Source organism: Jaculus jaculus, chromosome 16 (assembly GCF_020740685.1).
Source record: "Jaculus jaculus isolate mJacJac1 chromosome 16, mJacJac1.mat.Y.cur, whole genome shotgun sequence".
NCBI classification, from domain to species: Eukaryota; Metazoa; Chordata; class Mammalia; order Rodentia; family Dipodidae; genus Jaculus; species Jaculus jaculus.
The window spans coordinates 39,088,018-39,102,731 of record NC_059117.1 but is presented as its reverse complement, the minus strand read 5'-3'; the positions used below and the strand labels follow the sequence as shown (position 1 = coordinate 39,102,731).

At 42.4% G+C, this 14,714-nt stretch overlaps 1 protein-coding gene across 1 annotated transcript; it reads right to left on the bottom strand.

Moving 5' to 3' along the window:
• Positions 1-551: 551 nt before the first annotated feature.
• On the bottom strand, positions 552-13,102 carry LOC101601971 (glycine cleavage system H protein, mitochondrial-like). Its single transcript, XM_004652643.2, has 2 exons — positions 13,013-13,102; positions 552-1,091 (listed from the first exon to the last, which is right to left on the bottom strand). Exons 1-2 carry the CDS (start codon positions 13,100-13,102, stop codon positions 552-554), a joined length of 630 nt encoding a protein of 209 aa, XP_004652700.2.
• Between the last annotated feature and the right edge of the window lie 1,612 nt (positions 13,103-14,714).

Here is a 14,714-nt window from a genome sequence, read left to right as displayed (position 1 = left end):
AAGTAATGCAGTATATTTAAAGTTAAAGTAGCACTGTCCTTCATCCGACATTGTAAAGCAGACACTTCCCTTCACTCCCCGTCACTTCAATGGGAAGATCATGACGCCTTTTAACTGAATTTGACTGGACATAAGCATGTTACAGTATTATGTAAGGCTTATAATCGCAATGTGATCCTGAAATTTACAATTCTTATAACATTGTTTACCACAGGTAATTCACAAATTCTGAATACCACAGCTTAATATGCCTAGCTTAAATAACAAGTCTAGCGTATTGTGTTTATCTGCAACCATCAGGAAGCTGATAGGGATTTCTTCCAGTGGCAGTGCTGAGAATCGTCTCTTTTCCGTGGTGTTACTACCAGTTATTTTGTCTTCTATCTGCTGCCTTAAACAGCTATGCTGTGCATAAGGAAGTGCGTAAGTGCCCGTACTCACTGTCTGTCAAGTAAGTAATAGTTAAATAAATTTTTTTTTTAAAAAAAAAAGAAGAAAGACAGCTATGCTGGAGGAGGTTGCTCCGCACTAGTTTACACGGGAGGCCATGCTCACTCCTCAATAGACTTCGTGTATTTCTCATAGGCTTCTTCAATCATTAGTTCATCCAGTTCAGAAGGGTTGCTTAGTGTCACCTTGATCAGCCACCCATCTTCATAACAAGATTTATTGACGAGCCCTAGATTTTCTGCAAGTGCTTCGTTGACTTCAGTTACCTCTCCAGACACAGGAGAGTAGAGCTCGCTTGTGGCTTTGACACTTTCCAAAGCTCCAAACTCATCTTGCGTTTTCAATTTTGTCCCAACTTCAGGCAGACTACAGTAAACGACATCTCCGAAAGCTTCCTGTGCAAAATTGCTGATTCCCTCCTTTCCAATACCATTTTCTGTTGTTATCCATTCATGTTTCTCTGTGAATCTACGCACGGAGAGCAGAGCGGGTCCCCTGCGCAGCGACCTGCTGGCGCCGACCTGCAGCCCCCAGGGTCGCGAAGGGCACCGGGCAGCGGGCGCCAGGGCAGAGCGCAGGCAGCAGGCCGCGGCCCGCACGCTCCTCGCTGCGCCATGCTCACAAGGGATCCTTATTGACCACTTTCATAGTTACAGACAATAAACTATGATAATTCTCCCCCTCTCCCATTTTCTCCTTCACAAATCCACTCCCCACCATATCTTCTCCTTCCATTAACTTTCTCTCTCTCTCTGTCTCTCTCTCTCTCTCTCTCTCTTTTGTTTTTGTTTTTTGAGGTAGGGTCTCGCTCTAGTCCAGGCTGACCTGGAATTCACTATGTAGTCTCAGGGTGGCCTTGAACTCACGATCCTCCTATCTCTGCCTCCAGAGGGCTGGGATTAAAGGCATGTGCCACCATGCCTGGCTAAATTTCTCTTTGATTTTGACGTCGTCATCTTTTCCTCCTATGATGAGGGTCTTGTGAAGGTAATGCAAGGCAGTATGAGGTCATGGATATTGAGGCCAGTTTCTGTCTGGACAGTTGCATTGTCTCTTATATTCCATTGTCTCTTATATTCTTTCCACCATCTCTTCAACAATGGACTCTGAACCTTTAGAGGGTGTGACAGAGATGATCACTTCCCAGCACTTTTGGATCATCCCAGTGGTTGGGGTGAATGATCTTTCTGATATATTCTTGTATTCAGTTTGTCAATATTCTCTTTTTGATTTTTTTTTTTGTTTATTTTTATTTATTTATTTGAGAGCAACAGACAGAGAGAAAAAGAGGCAGAGAGAGAGAGAATGGGCGCGCCAGGACTTCCAACCACTGTAAATGAACTCCAGAAGCGTGCACCCCCTTGTGCATCTGGCTAATGTGGTTCCAGAGTAATCAAGCCTCGAAATGGGGTCCTTAGGCTTCACAGGCAAACGCTTAATCACTAAGTCATCTCTCCAGACCTGTTTGTCAATATTTTGTTGAGAATTTTTGTATCTATGTTCATGAGGGAGATTGGTCTCTATTCTTTTTTTTTTTTTTTTTTTAATCTTTGCCTGGTTATGGTATCAGGGGGATGCTGGCTTTGTAGAAGGAGTTTAGTAGAATTCCTTCTTTTTCTATTTTATGGAAAAATTTAAGAAGCACTGGTGTTAGCTCTTCCATGAAAGTCTGGTAAAATTCACCAGTGAATCCACCTGGGCCTAGACATTTTTTAGTTGGAAGATTTTTTGATAACCACTTAGAACTCCATACTTGTTATAGGTCTACTTAAGTGAGAATAGAAGGAACATATCTCACCATAATAAAGGCTATTTATGACAAGCCTACAGCCAACATATTACTAAATGGAGAAAAAATGTAAAGCTTTCCCACTAAAAATAGGAACAAGATAAGGGTGTCTACCCTCCCCAATTTTATTTAATATAGTACTGGAAGTTTTAGCCATAGCAATAAGGCAAGAGACGCACATAAAAGGGATACAAATTGGAAAGGAAGAGATCAAGTTATATTATTTGCTGATGACATGATTTTATACATAAAGGACCCTAAAGACTCTACCAGCAAACTGTTAGAGCCATGTATCAGGATACAAAATAAACACACAGAAATCAGTAGCCTTCCTATATGCTAACAACAAACACACAGAGGATGAACTCAGAATCACCCCATTCACAACTGCATCAAAAAAACCAAGTACCTTGGAATAAACCTAAACAAGGAAGTGAAGAATCTCTATTGTAAAAACTTTAAAGCACTCAAACGAGAAATTGCAGAACATACTAGGAAATGGAAGACAACCGGATCGCAAGAATCAATATTGTGAAAATGGCAATCTTACCAAAAGCAATCTACATATTAAATTCAATCCCCATCAAAACTCCAATAGTATTCTTCATAGAAATAGAAACAATAATCCAAAACTTCATTTGGAAGCACAAAAAAAACTTCAAATAGCCGGGCATGGTGGCGCACGTCTTTAATCCCAGCACTCGGGAGACAGAGGTAGGAGGATCACCATGAGTTCGAGGCCACCCTGAGGCTACATAGTTAATTCCAGGTCAGCCTGGACCAGGGTGAGACCCTACCTCGAAAAACCAAAAAAAAAAAAAAAAAAAAAACTTCAAATATCTAAAACAATTTTGACCAACAAAAATAAGGCTGGTGGGCCAGGTGTAGTGGTACACACCTTTAATTCCAGCACTCAGGAGGCAGAGGTAGGAGGATCACCATGCATTTGAGGCCACCCTAAGACTACGTAGTGAATCCTAGGTCAGCCTGGGCTAAAGCAAGATTCTACCTTGAAAAACCAAAATAAAACTGTTTAAAAAAAAGAAGGCTGGTGGTATCATCATACCTGATTTTAACCTGTACTACAGAGCCATAGTAACAAAAACAGCATGGTACTGGCACAAAAGCAGACATGTAGATCAATGGAACAGAATAGAGGACCCAGATGTAATTCTGGGTAGCTATAGGCACCTGATCTTTGACAAATATGCCAAAAATACTCATTGGAGAAAAGACAGCCTCTTTAGCAAATAGTTCTGGGAAAACTGGATATTTATCTGTAGAAGGATGAAACTAGATCCTTATCTCTCTCCATGCACAAGAATTAAATCCAAATGGATCAAAGACCTTAACATCAGACCTGAAACTCTGAAACTGCTAGTGGAAAAAGTAGGGGAAACCCTTCAACATATTGGTCTTGGCAATGACTTCTGAATACAACCCCACTTGCTCATGCAATCAAACCACAGATTAACTGCTGGGACCTCATGAAATTACAAAGATTTTGTATGGCAAAGGACACTTAATAAAGCAAAGAGGCAACCTATAGAATGGGAAAAAATCTTTGCCAGCTATACATCTGATAGAGGATTAATATCTAGGATACACAAATAACTCAAAAAATTAGATAATAATAAATCAAACAACCCAATTAAAATGGGCTATGAAACAAAATAGAGAATTCTCAAAAGAAGAAATACGGATGGCATATATGCATCTAAAAAAATATTCTACATCCCTAGTCATCAGGAAAATGCAGATGAAAATTACATTGAGATTCCATCTCACTCCTGTCAGATTGGCCACCATCATGAAAACAAATGATCATAAATGTTGGCGGGGATGTGGAAAAAGAGGAACCCTTCTACACTGTTGGTGGGAGTGCAATCTGGTCCCGCCATTGTGGAAAACAGGGTGGAGGTTCCCAAGACAACTAAAAATACATCTACCATATGACCCAACTATAGCACTCTTAAGCATATATCCTAAGGATTTATCTCATTATCTTAGAGATACTTGCTCTACCATGTTTATTGCTACTCAATTTATAATAGCTGGGAAATAGAACCAGTCTAGATGTCCCTCAACTGATGAGTGGATAATGAAGACATGGCACATTTATACAATGGAGTTCTACTCAGTGGTAAAGAAAAAAGAAGTTATGAAATTTGCAGGAAAATGGGTGGATCTGGAAAGGATTATACTAAGTAAGGTAACTCAGGCCCAGAAAGCCAAATGTTTCATGTTCTCTCTCATATGTGGATCCTAGCTATAGACTAGACTAGACTTCTGTGTGAGTAGGAAGAAAACTCAGTAGCAAAGGCCAGTAAGCTAGAAAAGACATAAAAAGGGTAGAGAAAGGAAGGGAGGGGGTACTTAATAGGATGGTATTATATATATGTAAGTAGAAGAATAGATTAATGGGGGTGATAAAGCCCAACTGAGGTCAGGGGAAGAGATTGAGTAAAAGAAAGGTGGAGGGAGGGTTAATCAAAATCTAAGAGGATATAAATAAGTCATATGGAAACTTGCTTTTTTGGACAATGGAATATTCAGGAGCCATAGTTTGTTAACCAGAAAATTTTCAGTGCCAGGGATGGGATACCTTCCAGCGAGTTGTTGGCCAGGGAGGTCCCTGATGCCCCAAAACGTTACAGGCCATTGTCAAGGCTCTTGGTTTCCCACCAGGAATAGACGGTAAGACCCTATTGCTGAAGACTCCACATACTTGGGCAGTCAGGTCACTGAGAAATCCTGCTGGATCTGCGCTGAAAACCTCTTCCATGTAGACCAGCTGACAGAAAGCTGAAAAAAGCCATGTTGCATGCAGTTCAATGGGAAAGAGAGAAATCACCAGTGAAGAGACTCAAGGACATTACAAGCCTTATATTTGTCCAATCAGGCCAAATGAGCCTGTGGGTACAATAGTGGCACATCTGTTATGGGGGATACCAACTGCCCTCCAATTTGAGTGGAGGCCTGCTCCATGGAAGGGAATATATCCCTGATACTGAAAACCTAAAATAGGGATAGTCATGAGCCCTAGGGGTGTAACATCTGCTGTTGTCTGGCTAAATGTATATACCATGTTCATCAAATCCCCCACTAAACACTCCTCTTAATTTTCACACCCATATATTAGTGCAACTCTCACTTTTATTTTTTTGAGGTAGGGTTTCACTCTAGTCCAGGCTGACCTGAAATTCACTATGTAATCTCTGGGTGGCCTCAAACCCCTGGCTATCCTCCTACCTCTGCCTCCCAAGTGCTGGGATTAAAGGCGTGCACCACTACACCTAGCTGCTACTCTCACTTTTGGTTATAGAAGCTTCTCTTTTCAGATGGAAGTGAACTTGGGATGACTCAGAAGGCACCAATCTGCTGAGAAGTGACAAGGGAGTGCTCAGCCCTGAAATATCTCTATCACACCAAGGCTCAAGGTCAATTTTGGAAGAAGTGGCAGAAAGAATCTAATAACCAGGGCTGGAGAGATGGCTTAGCGGTTAAGCGCTTGCCTGTGAAGCCTAAGGACCCCGGTTTGAGGCTCGGTTCCCCAGGTCCCACGTTAGCCAGATGCACAAGAGGGTGCACGCGTCTAGAGTTCGTTTGCAGAGGCTGGAAGCCCTGGAGCGCCCATTCTCTCTCTCTCCCTCTATCTGTCTTTCTCTCTGTGTCTGTCGCTCTCAAATAAATAAATAAATAAATATTTTTTTAAAAAAAGAATCTAATAACCAAAGGAAGGATAGGACTCCTGATAATGTGCTCCTCCAGACACAAAATGGCCTGGATATCCATGACCTCACAGTGCCTAGTACTGCCTACACAAGACCATCATAATAGGAAGAAAAGATGATGACATCAAAACAAAAGAGAGACTGATTGAAAGGGAGAGGTAATATGATGGAGAATGGAGTTTCAATGAGGAAAGTGGCGGGGTGGGGGGGGGGAAGGAGGGAATTGCCATGGATACTGTTAACTGCCATAGAAGTTGTTAATAAAATAATTTAAAAAAATTCAAACTAAGGACAGCTATTGCCCTGTTATTATTGGTGGTTGCCTGTTCTAAGCCCAAACCAAAATCCCATACACTTTTTGGTATCTATCCTATCTCTCTCTCCTTTCACCATGATAAGATTGCTTGAAAATTCCAACTCCCCTGGGCTCTCAAAACTCCTAGATGGCTTGAACAAAGCTCCAACAGCCAAATAGAATAATTTACCTGCCTTGCTTCCAACCATATAGAGACTATTTGTTATATCCACTTCATCTGTAGCCCTAAGAGGGGGTGAATGAGCCTCCATCCATCTTCTTCCTAAGGTAACCTAGGAAGACAGACCCAGCTCCCTTGTCTTGTCCTGGGAGTCTCCAGTCAGAATGGCTGGTTGCCTTCTGGACTCCCTGTCCTTTTCCAAGAGAAGGTCTCTGTAGCAGACAGATTCAGGTTTACTAGGATGAACTTTCAGACTAGGCACAATTATGGAGGAAGGGGTACTTACTGAAACTTACAGAATCCAGGGGAAGTTCCATAATGGCAGAAGAAGCTGGCCTGCCTTCACAGGTCCAAGCAGAGAGAAGAAGACACATACATTCATTCACAAGCCAACAGCCACACAGCATAGAAACTCCAGCTAGGCACACTTTGCATATCTTTAGATTGAAATCTCAAACCCACCTACCTCTGCCTCCCAAGCACTGGGATTAAAGGCATGTGACACCACGCCTGGCTCATATAGATATATTTTAAAATAACGTTAAAGTACTAAAACTATAGTTATGATATATTTCTGACTTTATGCATGTTCGTGTTTACTGCATGTTTATATTCCAGGATTTGATCCTGCCTCTAACAATGCCTTCTGAATGTTTATGACTTAAATCTTTAGAGAAATGATTAATTTGGTTTGCTGACAAAACACAAACATATTGATATGTTTCACTTATATTTCTCAATCTTAAGATATGGCATACATGCTTTCTGTTGAATGAAATTACTGAAAAATATTATATTTCTAATGCTCTTAGCCTATATCATTCTGGATGGAGTATAATCAATGTATCTATCAAAATGTATGGATACACCTAAGACTTTCGGTGAAACAATAGATATTGCACTTCCCTCTTTTGAAACTGCTGCAAGGAAGATTCCTTTATGATACCTAATAGATAACAAAAAAATTCTGTAACAAAATACAACTAAAGTTAAACAGATAGGGCCTGGCCCTTTTTAGACAATATGTAACTATCTTATCTTAGGAGACAGCAACCTGTTTTATTTGACAAAAAGAAATGTCTTGGGGGCTGGAGAGATGGCTTAGCGGTTAAGCTCTTGCCTGTCTAGCCTAAGGACCCCGGTTCAAGGCTCGATTCCCCAGGACCCATGTCAGATGCACAAGGGGTACATGCGTCTGGAGGTCCTTTGCAGTAGCTAGAGGCCCTGGCATGCCCATTCTCTATCTATCTGTTGGTCTCTTTCTCTCTCTGTCTGTCGCTATCAAATAAATAAATAAATAAGAAATGTCTTGGACTGGAGAAGATGGCTTAGCGGTTAGGGTATTTGCCTGCAAAGCCAAAGGACCCTGGTTCAATTCCCCAGGACCCATGTAAGCCAGACGCGCAAAGAGGCACATGCATCTGGAGTTTGTTTGCAATGGTTGGAGACCCTGGCATGCTTATTTTCTCTTTCACTTTCTCTCTCTACCTCCTTCTCTTTCAAATAAATAAATGAATCATATATATATATTTTAAAAAGGGCTGGAGAGATGGCTTAGCAGTTAAGGCACATTCCTGCAAAACCTAAGGACCCTGGTTCAATTCTCCAGGTCCCACGTAAGCCAGATGCACATGGTGGCGCATGCGTCTGGGGGAGTTCATTTGTAGGGCTAGAGGCCCTGTTGCACCCATTCTCACTCTTTCTGTCTCTAATAAATAAATAAATAAATAAAAATAAAATCTTTAAAAAGAAAGAAAGGTGCTAGGTGTGGTGCACATGCCTTTAATCCCAGCATTTGGGTGGCAGAGGTAGGAGGATCGCCATGAGTTCGAGGCCACCCTAAGACTACATAGTAAAATCCATGTCAGCCTGAGCTAGAGTGATACCTTACCTCGAAAAAGCAAAACAAAATAAATAAAAGGAATGTCTTAACCCTCACCAACAGTAAATCTCTTTCCTCTACAAGCACAGTTAAAATTGAAACAGGATTGTCAAGGATGCGGAATTCTGGCACAATTGGTGTTTGGAACTCCCTGCATGAAACTTTGCTGAAAGCTCTGTCAATCTCTCTGAAGTGAATTCTGCCTAAAAGTGTATCATCTTCAGTTACAAGAAGATGCGTTAACATAAAAAGTTGTTTCTCTGTACTCATGCCTTAATTGTCTAAGTAATGGAAACTCTGTAATAAGCTGGTAAACTTTGTCATACTGCCATGCCTTATATTGAGAAAAAAATTGGCGTTAGGAAATGTAAAAGCCCCTGACCCTAAGTTATGTTTGTACTGACATAGACTTCTATATTGGTAATCTTCCATACTGCATAGTCTTTTGTACTGACACTAGGTTGTTTTTTTTTTTTTTTTCCTACGTAGTGTCTCACTCTAGCTCAGGCTGACCTGGAATTCACTATGTAGTCTCAGGGTGGCCTCGAATTTATGACAATCCTTCTACCTCTGTCTCCTGAGTGCTGGGATTAAAGGTGTGTGTGCCACCATGCCCAGCTCACTATAGTTTTTGTAGTGTTTCAAGACCATAGTTTGTATTACAGCCTCTGACCTGTACTGAAAATCATCTGTGTTTCCTCTTACAGATTGACATAAATGACATCTGGACCTTTACAGTTCCCTTCCTCCTTCCATTTTCCCCTTTGAAACTCCACTCTCCATCATATTCCCCTCCCCCCTCAAGCAGTCTCTCTTTTATTTTTATTTATTTATTTATTTATTTTTAATTTTATTTATTTATTTATTTGAGAGCGACAGACACAGAGAGAAAGACAGATAGAGGGAGAGAGAGAGAATGGGCGCGCCAGGGCTTCCAGCCTCTGCAAACGAACTCCAGACGCGTGCGCCCCCTTGTGCATCTGGCTAACGTGGGACCTGGGGAACCGAGCCTCGAACCGGGGTCCTTAGGCTTCACAGGCAAGCGGTTAACCGCTAAGCCATCTCTCCAGCCCTTATTTTTATTTATTTATTAATTATTATTATTAGTAGTAGTATTAGTTGTTTTTTAGAGGTAGAGTCTCACTCTGGTCCAGGCTGACCTGGAATTAACTATGTAGTCTCAATGGAGCGAAAAGTCCAGGACAAGACCCCTTCCCACCCAGAGTGGTCAGAAGGAGGAAATGGTTAAGGCAAAATAGATTGCCCTTGGCAACCTTACCACATAGCTGACTGCCATGGAACTGCATAACTAACTGCCACAGTTCGAGCCTCGAACTGGGGTCTTTAGGCTTCACAGGCAAGCGTGTAACTGCTAAGCCATCTCTCAAGCCCAGGCCTGTTTTGTTTTGTTTTTTAAATTATGTGTGTGCGTGTGTGTGCATGTGCCCCCAAGGCACATATGAAGTTATCCTCTCCTACCTTCTTTAAGAAAAGGTCTTCTTGACATTGCATGTGTCAGAGGAGACCCAAGGTAGAATCTAGACCCTAACACATCTGGTTCCAGTACCTAGTTCCTGAGAGTATATTTGATCCAGGCATGATACTGGAGCTCCCACCTCTACCTTCTAATATAAGGTATTGAATCTAGGGTCTCATTCATACTAGGGAAGTGCCCTGAGCTATATCTCAGCCCTGGAGATGTTTTATAGGATTAAAAAATAAAATGTACCAGGCTGGAGAGATGGCTTAGTGGTTAAGTGCTTGCCTGTGAAGCCTAAGGACCCCAGTTCAAGGCTTGATTCCCCAGGACCTACTTTAGCCAGATGCATGCACCTGGAATTCGTTTGCAGTGGCTGGAGGCCTTAGCACGCCCATTCTCTCTCTCTCTATCTCTCTCTCTCTGTGTCTTTCTCTCTGTGTTACTCTCAAATAAATAAAAATAAACAAAAAATGTATTATTTGCCAGGCGTGGTTGTCCACACCTTTAATCTAAAATTTGGGAGGCTGAGGTAGGAGGATCATGTGAGTTTGAGGCCATCCTCAGACTATAACCTGAGCTAGAGTGAGATCCTATCTTGAAACAAACAACAACAAGAAAAGAATTATTAAATTTATTGAGGGGAAATCACAAATTGTAGGGCTTAGGAAACACACCCTCATGTGGAAACACTACGTAGTTTATAAGGTCTGTTTATGAGAAATTGAGGGCCAGGTGTGGTGGCACACGCCTTTAATCCCAGCACTTGGGAGGCTGAGGTAGGAGGATCATCGAGAATTTGAGGCCACCCTGAAACTATGTAGTGAATTCCAGGGCAGTCTGGGTTAGAGCAAGACCCCTCCCTCTAAAGAACAACAACAAAAATTGATTTTCTGGGGTGGAGGGGGGGAAATAGGAGTACAGCCGCAAGCATGTGGATTTAAGAGAAATTGAGGCTTTTAAAGAAAAATTAGAGTAAAGCTGCAAACATGTGAATTTAAGAGAAACAGGCTTTTATTTATTATTATTATTTATTTTTTTATTTTTGTTTTTTTCGAGGTAGGGTTTCACTCTAGCTTAGGCTGACCTGGAATTCACTATGGAGTCTCAGGGTGGCCTCGAACTCATGGTGATCCTCCTACCTCTGCCTCCTGAGTGCTGGGATTAAAGGCGTGCGCCACAATGCCTGGCATTTTATTTTTATTTTTATTTGTTTTCTCGAGGTAGGGTCTCACTCTGGCCCAGGATGACCTGGAATTCACTATGGAGTCTCAGGGTAGCCTTGAACTCACAGTGATCCTCCTACCTCTGCCTCCCCGAGTGCTGGGATTAAAGGCATGCACCACCACGCCTGGCTTCTAATCTCTCTTTAAAACCCTGTTTCAAATGCCCGGCTTCTAATCTCTCTTTAAAAGCCTGTTTCAAACTGGGCGTGGTGGCGCATGCCTTTAATCCCAGCACTTGGGGAGGCAGAGGTAGGAGGATCTCTGTGAGTTCAAGGCCACCCTGAGACTCCATAGTGAATTCCAGGTCAGCCTGGGCCAGAGTGAGACCCTACCTCGAAAAAACAAATAAAAATAAAATAAAGAGAGATTTTAGAGTAAGGCTGCTGGCAGTGGGAGAGTACAAACTAAGAGTTTATGTAGGGAAACTTGGCACATGGTAGATTCAGAAACCAGAGTAAAATCATGCATGTAGTCAAAGAGAGAAGTTACCCCAAACTATAAAGCAAGAGACAAGCAGACAAGGCATCCAAACCAGAAACAGGTTTTTTTTTTTTTTTGTTTGTTTTTTGAGGTAGAGTCTCACTCTAGTCCAGGCTGACCTGTAATTCACTGTTGTCTTAGGGTGGCATCTAACTCATGGAGATCCTCCTATCACTGTCTCCAGAGTGCTGGGATTAAAAGTGTGCACCACCATGCCCAGAGCCATGCTTTTTAAATTATATCAAAATCTCCCCACTATTAGGGTGAGACCTCCAGCCAAATCAGAGGCTTCTATTCTCCTGCACGATCCCCCCCACCCCAACCAATCTTCTGCTTACCTCTAATGAAAGTAAATATTAAGTCTAAGGTCTGGGCCACTGAGGGAAAAACCAATCCAGCGAAGACAGCCAGACCTATACAGGTTCATTATAAAATCTAGGCTCTTATCAAGAGGCTTCATCTATAACAGAGCCCATAGAAGACCAGGAAATTCCTTTTCATATGAACAGATGGAGATATGGCTTAGCGGTTAAGGGCTTGCCGGAGAAGCCTAGGGACCCTGGTTTGAAACTCAATTCCCTAGGACCCACTTAAGCCAGATGCACTGTTATGCCCAGATCACAGAATCCCCAAAGACCACCAAGAAAGTCAGACATGTAGGCAATATCAAAGAGCTTTATTTCTGGCTTAAGCTCGGGCTCCAGACTTTTTACCAACACAGTGGGTCCGTCCAAGAGCCCCGAATGGCCTCTGGAAGGCGCTTTTATTAGGTTCAAACAAAGAAAAGGGGAATTTCCAACGTAGCAGTTACATGATTGGTTGGCATTTAGCAAGAGCATATATGTTGCAAGCTGATTGGTTACATAGTATCTGAGAAACTTTAAGCAAACTTATCTATAGTCACAAAAGCCACAGGAATGTATCACATTTACTTAGTCCTTTTTGATTGGCCCATTACAGGGATTACTTTGGGTACTGAGCAGTTTGTGGTTGTTTTTCCCAGGAACTGCAAAGTGCTGTGTCAGTAATTTGGGCCCTGCAGGGCAACAGAAATTTAGGCCTATTAATATAATTAAAGTCTGTCATGGCGTTACTTTGGTTTGGGCTCTTCATGCACAAGGTTGCACATGCATCTGGAGTTCATTTAAGTGGCTGGAGGCCCTGGCACGCCCATTCTGTCTCCGTCTGCCTTTTTCTCTCCCTATTGCTCTCAAATAAATAGGGCCTCCAGCCACTGCAAACGAACTCCAGATTAAGTGATACCGTTTGCATCTGGTTTATGTGGGTACTGGGGAATCGAGCCTTGAACCAGGGTCCTTAGGTTTCACAGGCAAGTGCTTAACCGCTAAGCCATTATTATTTTATTTTCAGGGAAGAAAAACAAAACAAAACTACATACAGATGGCGATAAGACATCCACCTGGCTCTCAGGTTTCTCCCTTGGGCCTCTAGAGTAGCGCATCCCTTCACTGGTGTCCGACTAGCTTCTTTGGTCTACCAATGTGAAATGTAGACGATCTCCAGGAATCTTCCGGGTCTTCTGTGCTAGATTGGGACTGCGGAGGCCTCTCCAGATGCAGATGGCCATTGTTGGACTGCCCAGGCACCATCAGTTGTAAGGCACTCTAGTAAAATCCCCTTTTTAATAAGGTAAACACATTCTAGTTCTGTTCTATAATCTTGCGTAGTTTTTCTTTCTGTGTAGTGCTAGCTGTAACCTAGGGTCTTACATAAGCTAGTCAAGTGCTATACCCCTAGTCTTTTTAAAAAAATGTATTTTTATTTGCCGGGTGTGGTGGCGCACACCTTTAATCCCAGCACTCGGGAGGCAGAGGTAAGAGGATTGCCATGAGTTTGAGGCCACCCTGAGACTCCATAGTGAATTCCAGGTCAGTCTGGGCTAGAGTGAGGCCCTACCTTGAAAAACCAAAAAAAAAAATTATTTATTGAGAGAGAGAGGGAGGAGGGGGAGGGAGGGAGGGAGGCAGGCACAGAGGCAGATAAGAGAATGGGTGCACCACGGCCTCCAGCCACCTGCAAATGAACTCCAGATGCATGTGCCACCTTGTGCATCTGGCTTACGTAGGTTCTGGGGAAATGGAACCTGGGTCCTTAGGCTTTACACTTTAAGCCACGTCTCCAGCTCAACACCCCAGTCTTCAATGTCAAATCATCTGGAAGGACTAGTTTATCCAAATTTCATGTTTTTACTACTGTCTATATTTAGCACATATGTCCCCTATGCAGTTACCTGCCACTAAAAAAACCAGTCTGGCTGGGCATGGCAGCAGTAGTAGGATTGCTGAGTTCAAGGCTGGGGCTACAGCGTAAGTTCCAGGCCAGTCAAGGCTAGAGTGAGACCCTACTGTGAAGAGAAAAAACAAAACTAATCCCATGCACTGTTTTCTACAGTTGACTAAATGGTTTGTCATCCATCAACTTCCCTCTAAATATTTATGCCCATAGATTAGTGTTGATCACATCTTTGGTCAAAGATCAAAGATACTTTTTTTTTTTTTTTTCCTTTTTGGTTTTTTGAGGTAGGGTCTCACTCTGGTCCAGGCTGACCTGGAATTAACTCTGTAGTCTCAGGGTGGCCTTGAACTCATGGCGATTCTCCTACCTCAGCCTCCCGAGTGCTGGGATTAAAGGCGTGTGCCACCACGCCCGGCGAAAGATACTTTTTGTAGATGGTATTGACTACTTGTGTGTGTGGGGGGGACTCAGAACTTGTCAAGTGAAGAAAATAAGTGAAGATTGACTGGTCAGTGCTAAATGACATGTCTAGCATGCCCCCCAAAGCTCAGGAAACATTGCATTAGAGGTCATAAAAAGAAGAGCTGGAAGATGAGGAATACTATGGGACACCATCATTGTAATACAAGGTGACCTTTAGGACATTATCATGGCTGTTGTAGGAGGCCCTGGTATGTCCATATTTTCTCCAATTAAAAAAAAAAAAATATATATATATATAAGATCTCAAAACTTAGCATAACATTTCAACATGAAGGAAGGTGTGTGTATTTAGGGGGCATTATCAAAACAGAAGAGGAGCAGAGCATGGTGGCACACACCTTTAATCCCAGCACTTGAGAGGCAGAGGTAGGAAGATCGCTTTAAGTTTGAGGCTACCCTGAGACTACTATATAATGAATTCCAGGTCAGCCTGGGCTAGAATGAGACCTTACCTTGAAAAA